The 26,153-nt window shown below is 34.3% G+C and overlaps 1 protein-coding gene across 8 annotated transcripts in view; it reads left to right on the top strand.

Annotated features, from left to right (window-relative positions):
• LOC115214180 (liprin-alpha-1) overlaps nucleotides 1-26,153 on the top strand; it is a 368,483-nt gene that overhangs the window by 141,789 nt on the left and 200,541 nt on the right. For all 8 annotated transcript variants that reach the window (XR_003881885.2, XM_029783276.2, XM_029783272.2 and 5 more), the window contains exon 3: nucleotides 7,529-7,693. Coding sequence is in view for 7 of the 8 variants with exons in the window: in XM_029783276.2 (XP_029639136.1) it covers nucleotides 7,529-7,693 (165 nt within the window). In the remaining variant the exon portion in view is untranslated. The remainder of the gene's footprint in view (nucleotides 1-7,528; nucleotides 7,694-26,153) is intronic.

Genomic DNA, 26,153 nt, shown 5'->3' with positions numbered 1-26,153 from the left:
ATTAATAAGGATGATAATAAAGACATTGATGATGATGATGATGATGATGATGACATTAGCTTCACCAGAGGTGATGAGGAGAGACAGAGAGGAGGTGGAAGGGAGCAACAGGCCTCAATAGTAAAGATTATAATCATTTTCATTTCTGGCGTTTTATTTTGGTCTTTTTTTTTTTTTGGCTGTTTCCTGAATTTAATTCTTATTTCCCATTCACATGATTAACTTGTCCTGTCATGTTTTGTGGACATCGCCATGGCTTATTTTCATTATTATTCCTTGATAGGAATTAGCAATTAATGGTTGTTAGTCATGTCATCTTTTAAATGATCAAACTTTCATATGAAAGTCGAACCAATCAAATGTTGACAAATTCTACTGGAAAGCTTTCAGATTTGTTGCTGTTTCTACTTTAGGAGACTTTCACACTTGTCAAACTGCCTATTGTAATTATCTCCTGGTTCCTTTTTTCCATATAGCTGAAATAATGTTGATTATGTTACACCTAGTTGTTGGGAGGTTTGTTGTTTGAAGATTTAAAGCCCTTTTGGGGGTTAGAACAATGCTTTTGGTTGAATAAAACATTCTCTTTGATCTGGTACTTTATGAATTACTATTTAGAGAAACATTATTGTGAAGTACATCCGAAAAGTGTGTGTGTGTGTATGTGTGTGCAGAATACGATAACAAATTCGATGAAAGACGTCAGTGGTGCATTGAATTCTTTAAAGATGAAAGCCAGCTAAAATCAGTGCATCTAACAGCTGGCCTGAAACTGAAGGCGATGAGGAAATTTTAGACGCCTCTTTTGCTATGTGAATCCTATCAATATTAACTTGGAACATTTTTATAGAAATTCTGATTTCAACATAATTCTGAGTTCTGGCTATTTTATTTAATTTTTGTTTTATTGGTTGCTTTCTCTGTTGCATTTAGAACATTGTTTCTTGAAACTAAGTGGGTGTGAATGACCGATTGAATGCAGAGGAAGCTCTTGTAAAATTAGTAATGGGCTATTAACAAATCTAGTTAAATAAGTTCTTTTCTGTATTTTCCATGACTCTTTGTTTGTTTTCTGTAATATTCAAAAACAACCAGTTGAGTTTTAATAAATTGATTTAAAATAAAATTAATAAACTGATGTTCAACATTAGCAAGCTCTGTTATTTATCAATTGAATTTGTAAGTCACTTCATAACTACTGAGTTATTGATTTTTTTTTTTATTTCCATAGAAGACTTGGATTTATAAAGGGTGGGAGAATAAGACCGCGATGTTTATCCTTTCTCGAGGGTGTTAGCAATGCAATAACTTTACAATATTTTCAGTGTTATAATCTCTGGCACTGATCTAGAAGCCATTAACTATCAATAAAGAAATTATCTTCATCAATATCTTCTGTTATCTGAAACGATTAGAATATTAATGAATCATGTATCCTTGTGGAAGTTTCAATCTTAAACCTGGCTGCTTGAAACTGCTAGAGAAACTGTCTAGGTCTTGATCTAGCCTGCTTTGAGTGAGTATGGCTTGGTAGCTTCTGCAATGCTTTCGCTGATTGTTTTCAGTGTCTGTGAAGTCATAAGCAGACACTCTCAGCTCCTTTCTTACTCTCGATCTTGGGAACATTTTGGATATGACAAGTATGGGAGAGAGGGAGGGCTGCCCCAACATCTGGTTGGTATTCATCACAGCTGAGTAGATAGGAGCAGCTTGAATTGAATTGCTTCACTGAAGGATACAACATGCCACCCAGTCCAGGAATTGAAATGCACGAGCTGAATACCTTAAACACTAAGGCCACATGCTTCCGTCTGTTTAAGCATAATGGTTCAGAAAAAGAAATTTATAAAATGTGTAAAAGTGAAAACATTAAAAAGTCTCCAGAAAAGGAGGACTTACACTTGAAAAAATGAATAGACAAATAAGTGTAATATCAGAGTTATTCAGACTATAATATACACTAGATACAGCACACTCAATACAAGGTAAAATCATATGTATATAAAGGAGATGATATACAAAAACAATGTATTAATAGTAAAATATGAGTGAGCTTATATATATCTGAGGCACAGGGGGAGATGATCCTGAGGGTACAGATGATATGTATGGTATTGTGATTTTTTTTTTTTAACCCATTAGTATTCAGATTACTCTGTCAAATGTCCAGGCTCTGATGGTTTTGATGATTACTGTTCTGCTGATCTGATCAATGGAACAGCCTTCTTGTGAAATTAATGTGCAAGTGGTTGAGCACTCCAGACATGTGTACTCTTAATGTAGTTCTCAGATAGATTCAGCATGAACAAGGCTGGCTCTTCAAATTCAGGTACAACTCATTTTTAGCAGCTAAGTGGACTAGAGCAATGAGAAATTAAGTGTCTTGCTCAAGGACACATGCTGTCAGGAATTGAACTTGGTTCAATTGTGAGCCAAGTACCTTGGCCACTAAGCCATGTGCCCTCTGTCGAATGCAATGCTTATTTATTCACATTGTTTTGAATTGATTATGTATCATCTTGTAGCTTTGAGATTTTATGTGATTGTTTATTTTTAGAATGACATTGTAAGGTAGGTGCGAAGGGCTGGATCTGGCTGGTGTGAAGTTAAAACTGGCAGTATATTTGGGCTGGATATGGCTCACTTAAATGCTAAAGGGTTAAAGCAACAAATTGCTTGAGTTTTTAAAGCATTGTGCCATGTTTTATTTCTTCTGACCCTCCCTACTTTGAGTTCAAATCCCACTGAGATCAACTTTGCCTCTCATTCTTTCAAGGTTGTGGATTGGCAGGACTGTTAGAGGGCCAATATCTGCTCTGGTTCTTTACTTCCTGACAATAACACTTGTGATGACACTGATTCCAAGCTGTATCAACCCAGTGGGGACTTGCATGCCTGAGTAACTGCCAGTGATCTCCAAAATATCTTTGTCAGGCTTGTGCATACATGTACAAATGGTCAACTTTGACTGATTAAGGCTCCCCATAGAATGATATTAAAAAAGAAGAAAAAAAAAAGTAAAAAAAAAGAAACTTCTCACACTTGTTGATGCATAATTTCAGAAATTTATTTAGCACATTTCTAACTTCAGCAGTAATAGTTTGTTTTTTTCTTGTCCTGTACTTTTCCAGGCTTAATTATTGCTTGTCATGTACTTTTCCAGGTGCAATATTTAGGAATATTCTAGCACTCTGCACCTGTATTTTTCATACTAGTAGAATGATTGTTCAATATTAACACAAGGGCACAAGTTTGAAAGGGATTTATAGAAATTTAATCAACAACTGTGTTAAAGGTCTGCCATTACAGGGATTTGACACCAGAATGTTGAGGGGTGGAAGTAGATACTGTATTTTTTATTACTCCATGACACCCTGGCTTATTTGCTAGAGTACTCCTTTAATAATTGCTTACAATTCTTGTTATTGTTATTCTATCTCCAAGTCAGCCCTGTTTGAGTTAAGACTTTCCAGTCATGACCGTCTCGTCTTTTTTTTTTTTACCTTAAGCATTGTTGATCCTAATTATGATAGGTTGAGATTTATTCATTTTTAAGACAGTAGGGTGTGATCGTTTTTAAGATGATAGGATGTATAGATGCAGTATGGTTTTGGGGCACCACCCCGCAAGTCTTGCGTGCCAGGAGAAACTATGTGGAAGTTAATTGTTTGGTTTGTACTTGTAATTTAAAGGCCTAGCTTTGTTACACCATGCCATATTAATTCTGGCTGAGAATTAAGTGTATTTGGGTGTGTGGAATACTCACCCGCTTATATGACCAATTCAATGAGTAGATGGCTCTGGTCATCAAATAACTGAAACCTCATTGTTGGAAATTCTGACTGAGATCCATTTCATTTTTTGTGGGGGCGGATGGGTTTTAATTCTAGCAAGTCAAATGTCCACATAGAGGCTCTCTTGTGGACTTGAAGTAATGTGGTTCTTACACAGGCGTGGACTGTATGAAGTCTAGGTAAATGGAAATGGAAAATTACAATATTCGTTCTTTTTTTTATTTTTTATTTTTATTTCATTGTTATCAAAAGAAATATTAATGTGAATCGATAAAGATTTTAATGAATTACAAATGAATCTCTGAAAAAGAAAAAAGATTAAATAAACTTATTGTATTCCTACAACTATTTGGTTACATATTTGGAAATCAAATTGTATTGAAGAAAAAGAAGAAGAAGAAATAGTAGTAGTAGTAGTAGTAGTAGTAGAAATGTTTATGAAAGAATGTTCTTGAGTAATGTAACTTTATATAATGATTGCTTTGCAGCTTACCATCTACAAAGGCTGCTAGATTATCTGTATATATGTATGTACATTATACATTGAGTGAAATTAAAGAGCAAGATCTTGTTTCAGCCGTTATCCAGTTTTCTACTTATGCCAACTTATTTTTGCCTTGGCAGGCATTTTCGAGATCTTATATATATTGCACTGGTTATAATAGACGTATTCAAACTTTTTTTTTTACTGAAAACAAGGAGTGCTCCTTTAATAGATATACTATTTAAAATACAGTTAACTTACTAGAAGCCAAAGTTCTGTATCCTTGGTAATCAGCCTTTTTGCATGGAAGTGACTCAGATTAAATTTTCATCTCTCACCAGAGCATCAATATCCTCCATTAAAAAAACAAACAAACAAAAAAAAAAAAGATGTCTCAGTACTTGAATACATGAGAGCCTGAACACACACACACTATTTGTATGGGCAAATAAGAAGAGTGCTCAGTGGAGTTTATTCATTCAAGGCAAATAATTCACCTTGCAACCCTTTAGTTTTCTTGTATATAGCAACAACTTTGAGTCATTTGCTTTGTGTAAATGAATGTGTCCACAAATACACACAAACACATATGTATGTATGTATGTATGTATGTATGTATGTATGTATGTATGTATGTATGTATGTATGTATGTATGTGTGTGTGTGTGTGTGTGTGTGTGTGTGTGTGCGCGCGCGTGTGCGTGTGTGTACACAAGCACCAATGTTCTATGTAGCAGGCTTGATAATTGCTGAGATTTCTCTCAGCTTGAAACCAATGGTAGCTTTGTTAAGCCACAAGTAAGGGGTAGTTATCCACCAATGCAATGTTGAGTACTCATTGTCACTGTTTGATATATATATATATATATGTGTGTGAGTGTGAGACTTATTTCTCAGCATGGCTTCATTCTAATGATTGAAACAAGTAAAAGATATATATGTGTGTAATACTATAAAAATGAGTGTAAATTTTATTCTTTATGGGGAAATGGGATTAATTTGTATGAGTAGATTTAATCTGGCTGGTATGATATATGCCTCATAAACCTTTTTTATTATCTTGATTGAGATTGACCCATGTCTAAACAACAGTATGTCAAGTCTCTAGTTAAGTTTGCTTTCTACAACTAAGACTAGAGACTTTGTCTGAGCTTTGACCTTTAATCAGGAGGGAAAGTACAGCCCATGACCCATTACAGATCTTTAAATCTCAGGGGTGTGTGAGGGGGGTAGGGCAGGTAAGTTATCCTCAAATCAGAGGCTTGACCTGAATTCTTGTACCCAAGATACACTAACTACCCAAAGTACTAGGTCATGACATTGAATCAGATTATTGATTTAGCCTACTATCCAAACAAGCCATGGTGGGATTTGAACTCAGAATGCAAAGAGCCAGAATAAATATCATAAGCCATTTAGTCTGACTTTCTTAATGTCGTACCAATCCATGGACTAGTATCTCAGGAGGATGAAAGAAAAGCAAGGTTGAACTGAATTACCTTAGTGAAGACAGGGTCACTAGATATGATAAATTAGCTGCTGCTTCCATTAGAGACTTGCATGTTATTCTTTACTCAAATAATGGTAAGAAGCTAACATTTCCTTATAACAATCAATTGTTCTAAGTTCTTATAAAACATGTAGCATTTAATTATCTGAAAAGCAGTTTATCTGGTAAATAGGTGTGTTCTCAAGTTTTGCTGAGAAAATTTATCAACAAAGTAATTGCATTAATAATACTACTTTAGTAGTTATAATTAATCGATTAGATTTGTAATAGAGAAAAGCCAATTGTACTTTAATTAACCTTTTTCTCACTATTCTTTTATGTAATTTATTTGTTTGTTATGAGAGCCCTTCATTTTGTTTTATGTGAATTACTACAATAATCTTTTTGTTCAATTAAAAAAAGAAAAATCCGTTTCATAACCCATAGTATCAGTTTCTAATATGTTAACTAATTAATGCAGGTTAATTGTAAAGGTGTCTTAGAGAGCAGTATTAATTCAGGTTTTAATGCTTATGCATAAGATCAGCTCTCACATTCCTTTCAAGGAATAAAAGATTTAATCTGTCAAAGAGGAAATTACTGATTGATTAGGAATTAATTTACTTTGTGATTAGATTCTAAAATAAGTGATTAAATATTATGTCTATGACTAGATGTTTCAGTGCTTTTGTTGAGAAGAATTTAAAAAAAAAAAAAAAAATTGTTGTTGTTGGTAGATAGTCTATATAAGGTATTAGAATATTATTCTGAAAGTCACGGAATGAGATTAGATAGGTTTTGTAGTTATTTTAACGGATTTCATTTGTTTAAAACCAAGTCTCCAAAGAATAAACAATTAGCAATGTAATATAAATGCTTATAACAGTCATGGAAATCTCTTCAGAATTTGCTAAAACTTGGTTGAATCATTGAGTTAATGAACATTGTTTGCAAACATGCAACCTATATTTTCATGTGGTGTGATGGAAACAGTAGTGAGAGTTGATGACTGAAGAAAGACTGTTTTGGAAAGAGCTTCTCCGTAACCATCTTATATTATTTATCGTTAACTTGTTTCAGTCATCAAACTGTGGCCATGAAGAGCTTTTAGTCATTAGACGAAGAATTTTTAGTCGAATGCATCAACCCCAGCACTTCTTATTTAAAGTCTGGTGCTCATTTTATCGACTCATTAAGTAACCGGGACATAAACACACCAACACCAGTTGTCAGGGGTGGGGGTGAACAAACACAAAGAAACACATTCATAGTTTCTGTTTCATTTTCCATTGACCAAGTCCACTCACAAAGCTTTGGTTGGACTGAAGCTATAGTGCCATGGGGTGAGACTGAACCTGGAACCATGTGGTTGTGAAGCAAATTTCTTACCACACAATCATGCCTGTACATATGTGAATATTTGGTAAATTTAGTGTAATTAACCAAGTGTTTTGAGTAGCTAAACTGATCATTATGATATTTTAAAACTTTTTGTTTTTCATATATTTTACTTTTTGATGATGTTTTCTTACATTACAAAAATCCTCAAATTTTTAGGATGTGGAGTTACTGTGTTTATATCTTTCCAAGGGTGTATGTGATGTTTGTGAAATGATTTCAGCTATGAATTAAAGCCTGACCATTGACTCTCTTTATTAATGATTCATTGCAGCTGAATAGTACCTACCTCTAATTAATTATCAGTAATAATAATAATAATGATAAAAATAATTATAATATTTATCTATTTTTTTTCAACAGTTACTGCTGGAGCACCTGGAGTGCCTTGTTGCTCGACACGAACGTTCACTCAGAATGACGGTTGTGAAACGGCAGGCTTCGTCCCCAGGTGGAGTTTCTAGTGAGGTGGAAGTTCTTAAGGCACTAAAGTCCCTTTTTGAACATCATAAAGCACTTGATGAGAAGGTAAGTTGATTCAATTTAAATTTTAATATTACCTCTATGTTACTCTGTTTATGACTTTCTTTTCCTGGGTAAAAATCAAAGAAAAGATTGAATGGCATCAATAAAATAGTTTTAAACTTTTCTATTAATATATCAATACATTTATGTGAAATATCAACTTCTGACAACTATCCAGAAGTGTTCAAATAAGGTAAAATGTGTGAATATGTGCAACTAAAAAATTTAATATATTACAGATTTGATAAGCATGGATGTCTGATGTATAACAGTTACCAAGTTTCTCTGCTCTGTATATTACCTTTTAATTTATAAAACCCATTAGCATCAAATTCAGTTATAGCGAGGCACCTGTTTCTGCCTCTCTGTCACCCTCTAACCTGTCATCCTCTGACACAAGTTCCCTTTCTCAAATGCCCCTGCCCTTCTCATAATTCCTTGTCTTGCAAGTTGCTTGGTGACCCTGCCAGTACTGGTGCCATACAAAAAGCATCTAGTCCACACTGTAAAGTGGTTGGCATATGGAAGGTATCCAGCTGTAAAAATCATGTCAAAACGAACCTCACCTGTGCTAGTGCCACGTAAAAAGCACTGAGTCCACTCTGCAGAGTAGTTGGTGTTAGGAATGACATCCAGCCATAAAAACCCTGCCAAAATGGACAGAGTAGCATAGGGTAGTTTTTTTTTACCTGGCCAGCTCCTGTGAACTGTCTTACCCATACATGCATGGAAGATGAGTGTTAAATGGTGATGATGATGATGAAAAATAAGTTGGTTGTTTAACCCTTTTGACACTAACCTGCATGAGAACCTCTGATTCTAGAATACAAACGTCTGCTTTTAAAGTGTTTTAAATTGAAACCTTCCAAGCATCTTGTCAATTTACATTACAAATACCAGCTTAATTATGGCTGTTATTTTATTGAAGTCTTCATTATGTTCAAAATCAGTTGAAACAAAATCAGAGCATGTTGATAGCAATATGGTAACAAAAGTCCTCGTCGTTATTTAATGTCCGCTTTCCATGCTTGCATGGGTTGGACGGTTTGACTGAGTACTGGTGAGCCAGAAGGCTGCACCAGGCTCAATCTGATCTGCAAAGTTTCTACAGCTGGATGCTCTTTCTAATACCATTGGTTAAAAAAAAAGTATTGTTTGTGCATGATTAAAAAAAAAAAGAGAAGAAAAGAAATGAAAATGCAGATATGGTTGTTGAAATGGTATCACCAATGGCTTCATCTTTATTGAGTATATCAAATAAACCAGACCCCCAAGTTCCATGTGTTCTAAATACATTGTCTTGTATATAAATGCACAACTCTGTGCTATTTGTAACCCCTCCATCAATTAACAACCTTATCTTTACTGCTAATATCTCAGATTATAAATGGGAACATTTATAAACAGCTATATGTCCAGCATGGAAAACGGACATTGAATGATGATGATCTTTGTGACAATTTCCATAAAACTTGAGATATGAAAGACCTGATCTTGTATGTTTGTTATCAGTACTTGCATCCTTTTGTTACATTGGATATCAGTTACTAAGTTGCTTGTCTGTAAGATCCATTTGCCTCACATTTCTGAGATCAAAAGTTTCTGAGAAGACTTGTTCCATTACCTTCTGGGCTCTTTTCAACCCACACTTTATCAGTCGTGGTATACATCAGAGCTAGGATATATAACCCACTTTCTTCCTTCTATGCATTAATATCTCACTGTTATTTGTGATCCCTGCTCTGTTTCATCAACCACACACAATCCAAAATGCTGCCTGTTCTTCCTGTTACCAATCCTCACTTGTTCACAAGCAAAGTAGTTATTCTTTCCTTGGTCTTTTGAATTATGAACTATTCAATAGCCAAGCATGTTTTTGCAACAAAGTTAAACAGCAACTGCTGTACAGTGACATAATCTTTACACAGTACATAAACAATGTCAGGACATAAAGGGGAAATTTATTGAAACAATGACAGTGAATTTCAATAGAAATATGGTAACAAAAGGCTTAATTAGTGTAGAAAGGCTTGCAAAGAACACGTGGTCCACCCTTCTCCTCTGATTTAATACTAAAACTAATAAAAAAAAATTGAAAGAAAAAAATGTTAGCCTGGCAGAATCATGGTATTTTAAACTGTGATTTGATTCATAGGCATAAATAGTTGGAACCAGGAACTGATGCAGGTTTACAGGCTTTGCTTTCAGAGTGGATATGAACTAAAGTAGCTACGAATTGAGCTTGGATTAGTGGTTTATATGATAAGGAGGTCCAGGTAGTTATTGGTGAAATTGGTGCAAATTTTGTGTTTGAGACACTTAAATGTATTTCAGCTCCAGTTATTTTATGGTGGCTCATGTATACAAATGATCTAATGTTAATTGTTCAGTTGAGTAGCTGCTTGTGAAACATAAAATTTACTTGAAGGATCTTGAGTCAAGGGACATAGCAATAAAATGTTAGTTTCATCATCATCAATATTTAATGTTGCTTTTTCCATGCTGACATGGGTTGGATGGTTTGATAGGAACTGATGAATCAGAGCACAGTGCCGAGTCCCCACATCTGCTTGGACATGGTTTCTACTGCTTGATCCTCTTTCTAGCACTAACCACTTTACAGAGTGTACTGGGTGCTTTTTTGTTTTGTGGTAACAACACTGGTAAAGTTACCATGTACTCATGACGGTCAGGACCTCAACCCAACTGAGTAGAGTATAGTACTGAGGGATGTGAGAGTATGGTAGAGAGGCTGGACCAGGTGTCTTACTGAAGAGGTGAATACATAATGTCTTTCTCTGGAAAGAGGGGATGAGGGAGAGAGAGAGAGAGATGAGGTCAAGTCAGAAGGTGAATATGAGATAGAGAATAGGGATAGAGGGACAGAAAAGGTGGGTGAGTAGGTAAGTGCACTAAAGTGTGGAAAGTGTGATGAATGATTGGAAATGGAGATTGAGGTGGATGTAGTGAACATTGGTTTTTTGGGAGGGAAAGTGGAGTAAGGAAATAAGAGTGAGTCAGGGAGAAGGAGCAGGTGATGAGGGACAGACTTAAGGATATGGTATGAAGCATAAATGGGTAAATGGTATCCTTTACCGCACCCTAGTGAGTAGTACCACAGTTAGAAGATGGTAAAAGGAAGGAAATTATTGTGATGAGAATGTAGGAATGTTCATAAGAATTCAATTCTATGTCGAGGGTGCAATTACTGGGTGCGTAAAGAGGTGTAAGGGAACTTTGGAAGACTGACAAAGATTTCAGCTGTGTCATGTTCTCAGACAAGCAATGAAGCATGACGGATGAAGACTATGTATCATGTACTGTGAGGGCTTGGTGAAATTAGATAACTTCTCTTATTTATTTGCTTTTGTGTTTGTCGTTACCATTATTACAGCTTCTAGGGGTACAGAGTAGGTGGAATAAAGTGTAGTGAATTGATATCTGTAAGGATGGGGAGTGAAATAAGATTCATTGTGTGTTATGCGATGATGTAGTCACCTTTTACATTGGAATATTATACATGGGTGGATTATAACAGAGGTCAAATCTTGGGTCTTAAAGACAGTGTGGAATTAAATTTAATGAGATACAGGCTGTTGTGTAAATTCATCTTGTGATGCCAACAGAAAGAAGTGCTTATTAAAATACTGAAGATTAGCATTATTGGCAGTACTGAGGGTAACATAATCTATGAGATAGTTTTAGTAATGTATGAAATCTAATTAGATTTGTGTTTTTTGGGTTTTTTTTTTCCATTTATCTGTAATTGTTGGTCAAAGAGAAATTTATATAAAAAACAAAAGTTAGACTAAAAAGTATATAAACATAGAGAGCATGTATGGCTGTATGGATAAGAAGTTCCCTTTGATTGATAGAAACTGTGTGGAAACTGGTTTTATATATACTTGTGTGTGTTTATGCCTGTCTCCCATGACCTGTTGACAGCTGGTGTGGGTTTGTTTACATCCCTTCAATTTAGCATTTTGTTAAAAAAAGACCAATAGAATAAGTACTTAACTCAAAATAAGTGCCGGTTTTGATTTGTTCAAGTAAACCCTTCAAGGTGGTGTGCCAGCATGGCTGCAGTCCAATGACCGAAAGAAGTAAAAGATAAACGATAAAAAAAATATACTGATACAGTTTACATAATAGTGGCTTAAGAAATGAAATTTTAGCCCACGCTGAAGATTGATAAATTATTCCTGGGTAAAATTATATGAAGCATAAAAGGAAGTGTTTCGTCTCACAAAGCATCTTTTATTGAATGTTCTGAAATTATAATTAACTATGCCAGTGTATGTTTATATTTTCCTTATCAAATTCAACACCTAACAGATTGTCTTACTATGTAAATGAATATTTTAATCATGTATATATAAATGTTTTAAAGTTTAGTTGTCCTTCTTACTGTCAAAAACAACCATAACTTGTTGCAGCTGTTGTTACAATGATGCATAATTGCAGAATTTGTGACAGATTGCATTGGAAATTGCTTTCAGATTACTACAGCTTGTAAAATAATGCATTGATATTGCATAAGTTGTTTCTTCATGTTAACATACCATAAGGTTAGCTTCAATATTAAATGATATCAACCCAGGAAAAGGATTTCATAAATTGCTTGCACTATTATTTAGCAGCGCATTATTAAATGCATGTGTGCACAATGTATAAACATGCATTTTTGAATGCACATGTGCACTATGTGTACACATGCTCAAACAAATGAAGGTCTTATGTGAACACTGCAATGAGTAATTTTGTTTTAGAATAATTTTGCGTGTTGTATTTAGTTGAGTTTCAAAAAAGTGTAAAACACACATTAACTTATTAAACCCTTTGTTCAACATTAAGAACTGTTTGGCTGTTGCCTTCTATATTTTAGCTAATCATTTTATTTGTTTCAACTTTTTTTTTTTAATAAATGACATTATTCGAGCATTAAAATATTTTGAGTTTGAGACAATATCTGCTTTTGTTTCTCTTCTTAACTAATTTTGAAATTATGTTATTTTTGTAATCTATATTTATTTTCATAAACTTGATGTTTCCGTAGGAAAGCAAAAGAAATTCTGCTTGCGTATTTAAATTACAGACCTTAATTTATATTCATGCATATCTTTTGACAGAAAGTATTTTATGATTGGTTAAGTAAAGCTTGTAGATAAATAAATTAAACATATAAACAAATATAATTTCATAGTAGATAAGCTTATAAAGACTCATTGTGTAAGATCTGGTAGTGGAACTCTTTTCAGTTCTTTCACCTCCTGGTTACATACTTTGGATAAAAAAATTTGTTGCTTGAATTTCTGCCAAGATTAGTCTTTTTACTCATGAATTATTTTTTGCTTATGATGTCATCTACTGTTTTAGTTCATTCTCTGAGATGGACTTGTGCCAGTAAATTTAGCTTGTAGTTTGATATTTGTAATAAAAGTCTCTTACAATCTTATATTATCAGTTCTATATTGACAGCGGCCTTAATGTATCTACTTACAAATTTAAATACTAGAAATACGAGAACTGAAATTGGCAAAAATTTCAGACTGAAGGATAATTCTAATTTAACAAATGCACTAATGTGCATTGAGTGCAGTTTTATGTTTAAAATCTTTTGTATGCAGTTGGTTGTCTGGGAGAAAAGGAAGTGCAATAATACTTTTCTGATTTTTATTTATTTAAATTTTTTTTTTATGCTCTACAATTTTATTCTATCCAGCTTAATGCAACCACTACATTGATAAAATAGAGATTAGTAATAGATTAGATAAGTGCAGTGAGTTGGCAGAATTTTTTAGTACATTCGACAAAATGTGGTATTTCTTAGTGGCATTTCTTCTGGCTGTCTACAGTCTGGGTTCAAATCCTTTTCGTCCCTTTGAGGTTGATAAAAATATAGTACTAGTCAAGTGCTGGAATCAATTGATATTGATTTTTTCCCTTCCCCCCTCAAAAATAGCTGGCCTTGAACTTGATCACATTATACACCATGGAAACCAGGTAACCAGCCTTAAGAGTCCTAGGGCTTGAGAAAATAAAAATGGTAAAGAAATATGTCTCTTATAATTGTGGAAATTTATCACTGGTCAACATTTAGTTCCAGTCTGTTAGCATAAAAGAGACAAAAGATAGAACTCCATCACCACCAAATACCTGTCAATCTGTGGCAGTTAATATTTCCACACCTGGTACCCATTTATGCACACAAGAAGATTAAAATCTTTTGAGATGGTACCCCAGTATGACTGCAGTCCAATGACTGAAACAAGCAAAAGAGTTTAAGAGGATAAGCCATACAAAGGCAATAATCATAAGTTGATGAGCAAGTCTCCACAGGGTCTCTTGACCGGCTACCATCCCTCTCTCAAATCATAATTTTACCACTTGAAAAGAAAGGACGCATTGGATAATGTCTGAGTTATAGTATTCCCATTATTCTTTTCTACTCTAGGCACGAGGCCCGAAATCTTGTGGGGGGGGTATCAGTCAATTAGATCGACCCCAGTATGCAACTGGTACTTAATTTATCGACCCCCAAAAGGATGAAAGGTAAAGTCGACCTTAGCGGAATTTGAATTCAGAATATTGTCATCACCATCAGGTTGTGTTTGCTCGAATTTCCATGATCCTGATCCTTCAGTTAATCTTTATTATCCAATGTTTGTAATAGTTCTTGTCAGTGATATCCAGTGTGATCCGTTGACTGGTTGATGTATACCTTCACAGGAGGATCATTTGGTGGTGTCCAAAATAAGATTGGAGATGACCACAGATGAAAGTTATTTGATCTGTTCTATCATGTCTGATTGATCTGGAGCAATAATAACTAAATTCTATCTTCATGTCTCTATCTCTTAGTAATAACCGATATATTACAGAACAATTGGTTATAGCATTGGATGATCGTCACTTGGAACTTTAATTATCCTACACTAAATTTATAATAATATTTGGATGAAATTTCATGTCACTAGTGTGCACATGTTAATTATTCTGTTACTTTCATATCAGTTTGATAATCTAAATATTCTGAAAACTGCAGAATATATCTATATTTTGCAATATAAAGTTCCTTATCTTCCTGTAGGTTTGTTTAATTATCTTATCAACTACTGACACAATGTAGTAATCAATAGATATCAAATGACTGAATATGCCAATTTCTTTATATAAACATTTATATAAAGAATATTTTGTTGAGAATTCATGTTGTAGACAATTCAGTCTTCAATTTCTGAATTCTTGCAGGTTTACCTTTTAGTATTAATGCAGTAAACTTCAGTATGAATTTCTTACTTTTATTGAGAGGAAAAATTCTTTTCATAAACAACCATCAGATATAATCTGTTTGTTGCATCCTAGCCTCAAAGAAATAACTTAGTTCTATGAGCAAGGAGTTTTATTGGATCTAATTGCTATCAAGATTTTGTTTTTGTCTTTGGTTGTCTACTCTATTAATCCTTCTATGTAATATATTGGCAACGTTTAAATATTTGTTAAATGTTTTTCTATTTGAATAACAATTGTATTCTGGTTCTTAGCCTATCTAAATTTAAGCATTTGATCCAGAGAGGATTATGCAAGCAGCCATTTGTCTGCATATGTTGAATTTGCAAAATATAGTAACGGAAAATTGAAAATAAGTTGTTGGTTGCAGTACAATGTATTCTACCAGTGAACTGAATGCTGTCTCTCTTTCTCTGGCTCCGTTGATTTCAAATTATTCCTTTATAGCAATTATTTGCATATTTCCAAAAAAAGCTGTAATAACATTCATAGATTTTATACACACAAAAATATAGATCGTTTTATAAATAAACTTTGTATACCATATTTTTTGGTGTATAAGCTGCTATTTTTTTTTACCTAGGAAATTAAGTGTGCAGCTTATAGAAAGGTCTACCTAATGTGTGTATTTTTTATAAGTTTCAGGAGAAAAATAATTTGTGTATGGAGATCGAATGATTCCACTGATATTTTTCAGAGGAAAGGTCGGTCGGTTAACAACGTGAAAGACTACAGTACGTTGTGCCCAGAAGAAAAAGCATATTTGTTTTTTTACCTTCATGTTTTGATAATGTTATTTTTAATCTAATAAAGACTTTAATAGTGATGAATATGTTTGTTGTTGATTATAGTAAGATAAAATCATAATAATAACAATACATATCATAGTTGTAAAATAAGGCATTTTGAAACTACACACACGGCAACAACAAAAAAGCTAGCTGCAGACCTGTAGCTATAAAGGTCTTTTAGACACTGGTGCATTTCATGTGTAGATAAAACCAAAATTTACCCCCAAATTCGGTCCTGCAGCTTAAATACCAATCTGTTTTATAGACCGGAAAATATGGTACTTTTTTCAGTTACATATTTATTACTTGAAATATTCTCACAATGATTCTCTAGGATTAATATGTTTAAACTAAGTGCATAATTTTCACAAAGATCAACTGAAAAATCCCCCACGTCAGAATATCATTTGTTTTGTGTCAATATTGGAATAGTTGCAACTGAGCAGTCTTCTCTTCTTTCTGCTTCTATTCTTCATCGATATATCTGTCTCCAGAATTCACTAAGCTTAGTTGTGCGATATCAACTGGTTTAATATTCTAATTTAACAGCTGTATTAACATTTTAAGTATTCATATCAGACAGTATGATTAACTAATATTTCTACATTAATGGATTATAACTAATGCAGTCATTATTATTATTTTTTTTTATATCTTTTATATCTGTCTCGATGTGATTACTCTTGTATAGAAATGAATTTTCTAAAATGTTACTCCAAGAAATAAATCATACACAAAGGTTTATTTCTGATTCTATGAGAGCATCTGATTTCTTTCTTTCTTTTTTTCTCTTTTTCTTTTAATTCATGTTTTAAATGGGAATATAACTTTGATTCTGTGAAACATTTAACTACATTAAATTCATACAATTATGATTTTTCAAAGAGATAATTTCATAATCATTACTGAAGTTAAAACTCTAGTTATATAAAAATTTGAATTTTTGAGAATAACAAATAATAACCTTCTGCACGTAGATAATCTGGCTAAGTGTAATTGTTATGTGTTGTTAATATAGTTGTTGAGTTATACTTAACCCGTAAGTGTAGGCTCAATTGCATTAGCTAAGAGAGTTGCTTTTGAGCCACATGACTCTGGGTTTCATCCAATTGCATAGCACTTTGGGCAAGTGTCTTGGGTTGATTGATATCACATGTGTGAACTTTAGTTGATGGAAACTCTGCAGCACATTTCATGCTGGCATGGGTTGGGTACTTTGACAAGATCCAATGAGTTCAAGGACTCCATGTTTTCCAGTGTCAGCATTGATATGGTTTCTACAGCTGGATGCCCTTCCTAATGTCAGCCACTTTACAATGTGCACTGGTTGCTTTTTAGTGCTACCAGCATTAGTGAAGCTGCCAGCAGGTTGCAAGACTACAACCCCCCTCCCCATATAAACCAATGTACTCAGATGTGTTTCTTTGTATCTGAGCCACTCAACAAACAGAGATTGATAAAATAAGTACTAGACTGAAATAAGTACTGGTTGTTGCTATGATCAATTAAAACTCTTGAATGCCGTACTCCAGCATATCTACAGTCCAATGTGTAAAATAGGTAAATATATAAAATATGTGAATTAATGGATAAAATTTTTAGCATCAATTTTTATAGATTATATGCATGTAATCATTGATTTGATAAATAAAAGATAAAAAATAAACAACTAACCCCTACTGCTACCTAAAGTAACACAGTTGTTTGGTATGTTATGTATAGGTATATGGTTCTAGGTTTGTTAGAGGGTCTGCTGGGTTTTTTGTTGTTGCTCTTTTTTGCTTTAATTTAGTGTTTGCATGGGTATAATGTTTAATATCAGTTGCATTAAAAATGAAGGCTATGAGGAAACCCTTTTCAAGAAGCAGGTGCTTAAAACATGGTTCATCATCAGGTGAGCCAAACTACTATAAAAATTAAAGGTGGGCTTTTTTATGTTGGGTACCAGAAATGAGCTGTAGTTTGTCCATAACTAGTTTATAGTTTATTGAATTTGCATGAATTCTTGTTGAAAACGGTTCCAGTCAAGATATGCTTGCGTTCTATGTTGGAAATTAGAAGCACTCTGACTGTTTCTTTATTACCCACAAGGGGCTAAACATAGAGGGGATAAACAAGGACAGACAAACGGATTAAGTCGATTACATCGACCCCAGTGCGTAACTGGTACTTAATTTATCGACCCCGAAAGGATGAAAGGCAAAGTCGACCTCGGCGGAATTTGAACTCAGAATGTAACGGCAGATGAAATACGGCTACGCATTTCACCCAGCGTGCTAACGTTTCTGCCAGCTCGCCACCCTAAGAAGCAGTCTGACTGGAGTGCTTGCTAACCAGCTCACAACTAATCTGTGGAACATGTGACATACTGTAGAGATTAAAACTTCAGTTAAAATCAGGTAGACATACTCATTTGAGAAAGAAGAGACTATGCACACAAACACTCTCTCTCTCTCTCTCACACACGATCAATAAAGTGTGCCCCCAGCAACTAATACAGATGTTGTGTTATTATCCTCCTCACACACCCAGTCTTATTTATATTAAAAGTTCTTGAATTTCTGTTGTTTGGCAAATGGTTTGATCTGAGATTATGTCATGCCTTAAGCATTACAATGTTATAGAGTTATTGTAGCAATATTATAACGTCTGTAACTGTTATTTTCATTTTCGCTTTTATTATAATTTTATGTTTGTGTATGTAATTACAAAGTAATAAAATTTAATTGACTATATCATGTGCGTATATATACTTACACACACACAAGATGATGATGATGATCATCATCGTTTAATGTCTACTTTCCATGCTGGCATGGGTTGGACGGTTTGACTGAGGACTGATGAACACACACACACACACACATAATTCATCATCATACTCCTGCAGTGCTTTGATGACACACTATAAAAGTCTTATGGATTAAGCACAAATTCTCCAGCTGCCTTGCCACTCTTGACCAACCAGCTTGTGATATTATCCATCCATTGAATTCTTTGCCTGCCTCTTGATCTACCACCCCTACTCTTCCTTCTATGATAATGTTTTCCAGAAGTTTGCTTCTTCAAATATGACCCTAATAGATGAGCTTTTGTTTCAAGAGTTGTTGTCTTTCACAGACTTGTTGTAACACTCATTCATTTGTCCAATAGTCCTTGTAATATAAAATTAGAGAATAGTCATAAAATTGAAAACCAGTATTACATTGTATTTATGTTTTAATCACTAATACAACATTGCAAGGGTTAGGCACAATACACAATCTCAGGTCTTTCAGCATACATTTACGACTTTGTAACTAGTAGTACTCCAATATAATAGACAACATCAGGCAAAACCAACAGAGAACATAATACATTCTAGACTAGAAGTTGAATGCATCAATATAAACAGAGTTTTGAGATTGAGTGTTAAACTTTGGAAATTCAGGCTTGTCAGAAATTTCTGTACAGTAGTTACTTTAAATGGTGACAAGCTAAGATCTGAAGGTTTGATAGAAAATTTTAATAAACAAGCTATACTTGTTTACAATACAACTTGCTTGAAAATATAGCTAGCTACTCCCCATTTAATACCTCGTTAAATTTACAATCATAAAATAAGCATTTAATAAATGTGGTTTTTCTTTGTAATTCTTATTCAAATGTCGCAATACAATTTCAAGCAAAAAAAAAAAAAAAAAAAAAGAACAACCTGAAATCTGTTAAAAATGAAAAAGAAAAATGTCTTTTAGTTGTTAGGTTGTGTATCAAAAGGCTGTTGAACGTTTTGTGTCTTGTCATCTAATATGAAGGTGTGAAAGTGTTTGCAAGAAAACAAACAAACAAACAAAACACCATCTTGTGACAGCATTCAGAAGTGATGTACTTAACGAACGAGGATTTCTATAGAAGAATTCCCTATGCAATTTTGGTGTTTCTGGAGATAACACAACTCTCTCTCTCCATTATTGTTCTAGTCTAATATGTAAGCTAAAACTGAATCAATCAAAATTCTTGTAAAATCTTTCAAAATGTCTTCAAATGTTTGTAGTATTCATCATCTACAAATTATTAACATGACTAATTTATGAACAAATGTTGATACCCTTTACACAGGTACTTTTATTTGGGTTTGTTTGTTTGTATATATGTATGTCTGTCTGTATGTATGTATGTATGTCTGTATGTATTTATCTGTCTATCTATTCATCCTTCTTTCTATCCATCCATTTGTCTGTCCATCCATCCATTCATCGAACCATCACTTCCTAACACTCAAGTACCCTCCCCTGAGCTGCTATCCACACCCTCTCTCTGTTCACATTCCTGTACTCTGAGAGTTTGCTTTGGCACTCCATCAGTACTACCTTTTTCCCTTCCCAACTCCTCCCAATGTGGACTGGCCTTGTATCTCCTCTATAGCAAGACATCTATGTGTGTCCCTACATTACACTTTGCCTTTCAACACCTGGTATCCTCTTGAATACTCCCTCCACTTAGTAGTGAGAGCTTGTTTTTTCTGTCTTACAAGTTTCTTTGCAACCTCACTTGTGCTGGTGGCATGTAAAAAAAGCACCCATCACACCTGTAAGTGGTTAGCATTACAAAGGGCATCCAACTGTTGAAACTTTGTCAAATCTGGCACTGGGGCACCACCTTAAAATATTTGAGTTAAACAAATCAACCAAAGTACTTTTAAACCTGGCACTTATTCTGGCTTGTTTGCTGAACTGCTAAGTTACTGGGCCATAAATGAACCAGTATTGGTTGTCAAGTGGTTGAAAGGAACAAACAAAGACGCACACTCATGCATGCCCTCAACAAGCTTCCATGCAGTTTCTGCCTACCAAATTTGCTCACAAGGCATTGGTCAGCCTGGCACTATAGTAAAAAAAAAAACATTTGCCCAAAGGTGCTATGGAGTGGGACTGAACCCAAAACCAAATGCATGCAAAGCAAGCTTCTAAACCACACATCCACACCTGCACCTATTTCATAGAATATGTTTCCCTTTTTATTTCCCTTTCTACTAAAGGCACAAGGCCTGATATTTGGTGGGAGGGGACTAGTCGATTACATTGACCCCAGTGTTTCACTGGCACTTAATTTATTGACACCAAAAGGACGAAAGGCAAAGTCAACCTCAGTGGAATTTGAACTCAGAACGTAGTGATGACTGAAACACCACAAAGCATTTTGCCTGGCATGCTAACAATTCTACCAGCTCACCGCCTAAATAATGATAACAATAATATATCAAGAAGGACTATTATAATAAACTTTGTATTTATTCTCTAAACTACTAAGCAGAGAGTCACGCGATCACACCACTATTCTTTGTATGCGTTCATCGAGTCTGATTGATAGCTATCTATATAACATGGCTACCGTTGCCCTTGCTGCTATCGGTCTATCCCATTATTGATTGGCATTGTGACCATAAGTGCAATTATTACAGCTATTTCTCTCACCCCCTACCCCCCACCCCACCCCCACCACACTTGCTAAATATATGTTGTTGCAGTGCAACATACGTTGGTCGTTATAACATTGTCTACTAATTAAATTGTGCATAGCCACTCCCTTGTATACATTGCTACATCATTTTTACCACAGACTCTCATCACAGAGCTTTATTTCCATTTCTCTATGCAGCATCTTTTTTTTTGTTTTTTTGCTTCTGTTTTTTTTTTTTTTGTTTCTGGCGATGTTAGGGTGGGGCAGGGCAGGGCAGGGCATTTTTGTGTAACTGGTTTTCCTTTTTGGAGATTCAGTATTTATTGGACGCACACTGTAAAAAATGCGCTTTGGTCTTTTGTTGCTGTTGTTGTGTTATATATATGCATTGGTGTGTGAATTAAGGCACATTGGATTGCGAAAATGTCGGGGTCGAATTATGGGAATGTTATCAGATCTTTGGAAATGATTGTCTTGAGCCTGTGGAATGTTAAGTCTGGTACCAGAGATATGCAGTATCTCGTTTATTACTTCATTGTTTTCCATCAGAATCCATTCCATGCTAACTTGGTCTCTCTGGGATTGATAAGATATGTACTATTTATGTTCTTGAGTTGTTGCACTGAGCGTAAATATGCGCCCCCCCCCCTCCAAATATGTGTGTGTGCGTGTTTGTGTATGTGTGTGTTTTCTACTTCTAAGTTGTTTAACTTTGTCCCTTTGTTAACTTTGCATCTTTTTTTTTTCTTACATTTAATAAAAATATGTGGGTTCTAAGAGGAAATAATAGTATTTAAGTGTTTATGTAAAGCAGTTTTTCATGAAACCTGGAAATTAGATTACAAAACAAAATTCTGGAGAATTTCAATAGATTCATTCCATCTTATGACACATAACTCCTCCTTTAGCATATCTTCTGTAAGCATTTTTTTTTCTTCCCCTGTGTGAATTACTAAAACAGCCGCCTGTCTGCGGATGTTAAATTTACATCTTCCCCTGCTTCTTGCTATATGGGTGTGGCAAATAGGTGGAAATAGATGTACAATCCCTGATACCTAATCATTATACACCCCACACACACATAATAGGAATGGCTGTGTGGTTAAGAAGCTTGCTTTGGAACCATGAGATTTCAGGTTCAATGTGGCACTTTGGGTGCCTTCTACAGACCAGTGCCTTGTGGGTGTGAATTTGGCTGATGGAAACTATGTGGCAGCCTGTTGTGTATGTATGTATATATATATGTGTGTGTGTGTGTCTGTGTTTGTACCTCCTCCCCACTGCCTGACAACTGGTGTTGGTTTGTTTACATCTTTGCAACCTAGCTGTTTGACCGAAAAGCACAGCAGAATAAGTAGCAGTCTCAAAAACAAAAACCTGTCTCTTTTGCCAAACCATATAAAAGAACTGATGCTGGCACCATGTAATTAGCACCTTTGCAGGTGCCATGTAGAATAAAGACATCCAGTACACTCTGTAAGGTGATTGGCTTTGGGAAGAGCATCCACCTAGATGCCAAAATAGACAACTGGAACCTGGAATAACCCTCTGGTTTACCAGCTCTTGTCAAGCCATCCATCCTATGCCAGCATGGAAAATGGTCATTAACCCTTTCGTTACCAACCCGGTTGAAACCGACTCAAGCTCTGTAGTACAAATGTCTTGTTTCCATAAGTTTTGAATTAAAATCTTCCCCCAAACCTTAGTCACAATTTATGTTCCTAACACTAGCTGAATGATAACTAAGTTATTTCACTAAATTCTTTGTTTATATTTCAAGTAATTGAAAGAAACAGAGAGCATCTCAAAATAAATACGGTAACAAAATGGTTAAACTATATAATAGAGAAACAATTCTTAACCCTTTTGATATTAGCCCAGCTGAAACTACTTCTGGCTCTGTAGTACAAATGTCTTGTTTTTCATAAATTCTGAATTAAAATCTTCCACCAAACCTTAGTCACAATTTATGTTCCTAATACTAGCTTAATGATAACTAAGTTATTTCACTAAATTCTTTGTTTATATTTCAAGTAATTGAAAGAAACAGAGAGCATCTCAAAATAAATACAGTAACAAAAGAGTTAAATGATGATGATGATGAATTTGGCTTCCTTTCTTTCTGCAATGTTACATCTGCAATTGTAAATTAAGATTGAATTTAGTGTCAGATCATGCATTTTATTAATTATCCTGTGCTAGAATCTCTAGTACCATACCATTTCTTGATATCCTTCACCAAAATGGAGAACAGCACTTCACTGAGAGTATGAGATGATTTGTATGTGGATGTTTAACCCTTTAAATTTCATTCCTGATATCCTAGCTACGTTTTAAAGATGTTATTGTAATGTAAATGTTTATCGTAATTTAAGGAATGGAAACCATTATTCATTAGAATGTGTTTTACAGCACTCAACATCCTCTGTGCTTAATTAAATCATAACTCTTCTGAGAAGTAGATTTAATTTCAGTTCTCCTTGTTTAAATTAAATTGTTTACTTAGTTTGTGTGCTTGTGTTGTGTAACGAGTTTTAAAAAATTTGTCAGCTTGTGGTAGCATAACATTCACTGTAAAGGCAAGTTAATGGAATACTGGCTGTTAGATTTGAAAATTTGACCTTAAAAAGTTCGACTTTCCAGTTGAACTGATAAAGGATAACAGCAGTTTTGCAGTAAAGATACGGTTGATAATGTATTTCCTGTATTATTTATGTTCATAGGTAACTACATTGGTTACATATTCTTCTAACATGCATATATTATGACTTGATAATAACGGTACATCATAACATGGTGTCTTCATAAGCCACACAAGCTTCAGAAGCCAGTGCTTTGTTTCAAATGCTGTATAACATTAAGCAGGTGAGAGATGACCCTGTTTATGGTTAGGATGCTTGTTTTTACAATGTATTTATTCCCATAAGATCTTGTACCTATTCCTGTTGCTCATGCCTATTATTAATTACATGTTCTCCTGTCCGTACATGCAGCAGAACACCTGCGCTGGTTGTGTGTTTACTATCCATAAGCTGTAGATTTAACATCTTATCAATACATGTGCTCTGCTTCTACTTGCAGTCTACAGAGACTGCTTCTTCAAAATTTATCTTATTTCTGCACATGTTTTATAATACACCTAGGTGCTAAAAATATTTATCAGCAAATTTAATATATTCATAGTTTCTGGAAAATGACTTTAAATGCAAATATATTTGTAGCATTCTTTTCATTTGTTATAAAATATTAAGCTTTAATATTAATAGATAGCATCAACTGTTTTATTTAGTTATCTTTACACTTTTGATAATAGTATTTTATTTTCAAAGATGTTTTTTGGTTTTTTTTTTCAAAGGTGTCTTTCTAGATTTTCTTATTTTCTATGAGGTTAAAAAAAACAAAACCTCTTTGGATAAGTCTAATGTCTTTTACCATTCAATGATATTCCACAGATGGGCTATTATATAAATAATAGTATAACATTTAATATTTGTATTTCAAAATATTTTAACTACTCCACATCATTATTAATGGATTTTTAGAGGAAGAAGCTTCACCTTACTTTGATCTTTCAATTTCAGTGCATTCATAGTTCTTTTCCTAAACATTTTTTTTTTTTTGCTTTACTCTGAAAAAAAAAAAAAGTCAGCTGTGAGAAAGATATTTGATAAAATACTTTGAATTTCATTTGCATACTCTCTGTGAAACAGTAGTAGTAGTAGTAATATGTGTCAATCTCTAAAACTAAAGCATGTTGTTTTATTTTAGTTCCTACCCACCCATTCCAGAGATTTACATTTATCTATTCAATCTAAATTAGTATAGTGGAATTTTGTAATATATGACGTTTTTCTTGTTGATGCTTAAAACCTTAAAGATTTTAAATAAATACCAAAATTCTTTCTAAAAATATAAAAATGTTGGAACTGTGTCCCAAGCTGTGCTAAAGTATATTTTCATACATGAAACCTAAAATTTAGTTGCAGCATTTGGCTGGTTTTTTTTTTTTGTTCCTGGTGAAAGAGAGGTAATGAACCAATCTTTTATTAGAGTATAACTGGTCTCTAATGTAAGCACAGGACCTTTAATTTAGTGGAATTGGTAAAGTAGCTAGTTATACCTACTATAGTATTTAACTAGTACTAATATTAAACACATTAAAAAAAATTTTAAGCTTTTATTTCTTGATTAATATTGTTAATATCAAATGCATTGAGATGAATGAATGAATTATCTGCTTTTTCATCTTGGTGAAAGCAATGAGGCTTTATATTTCATCAACATATTTTTACACTGCATCTCATAAGTATTGTCTGGCAGAGTAGTTCTGTGAGTCACGCATACCGTAGCCATTTGACTGGCTATCTTATATTGTCAATCTCCAACTCGGCTCTGATTGAACAGACCTAAAGTTACTCAACTTTTTCTTTGGGAGCAATGTACATGTGTGTGTGGGTGTATGTTGTTTATATTTTGTTACTGTTGAAGAGGATCCTTGGTTGCAAAAGTTCCCATTCACAGAGGATGTGCAGGAGGTTATCTATCAGGAGTTAAGCTGGCACACGGGTAGGAGATTCTGTGATTAAAATAACAGAGTTGTTTGAATGATCTCATTGACATGGGGTGTGTGAATGTGATTGGCAGTAACTAAGTTGTTAATCTTAAGAAAGAATGCAAGAGATCTGACATAGTCTTGGAGTTTTGCCAGTACATGTTGCGATGGAGTACCCTGTCAGAACATTTCCCATTCTCTCAATTAGTGGTAGGTGGAACCTGGAGCTTTACCAAATTATCTTGTACAGTGCAATTAAGGCCCTTTCTTCCTGATGTGAGGTGAAGCAACTCTTCCTTTTCTTTTGATGTTTTCCAAAGAGCAACAAACCTTTGATATATGATATGGGGTAAACGCCCTCAGCGTACCTGGTTTTGCAGGATTGTTAAGA

The sequence above is a fragment of the Octopus sinensis genome, linkage group LG7 (genome assembly GCF_006345805.1).
Source record: "Octopus sinensis linkage group LG7, ASM634580v1, whole genome shotgun sequence".
NCBI lineage: Eukaryota > Metazoa > Mollusca > Cephalopoda > Octopoda > Octopodidae > Octopus > Octopus sinensis.
Note: the sequence above shows the minus strand (reverse complement) of the source record. Positions and strands in the feature narration are given on the sequence as shown.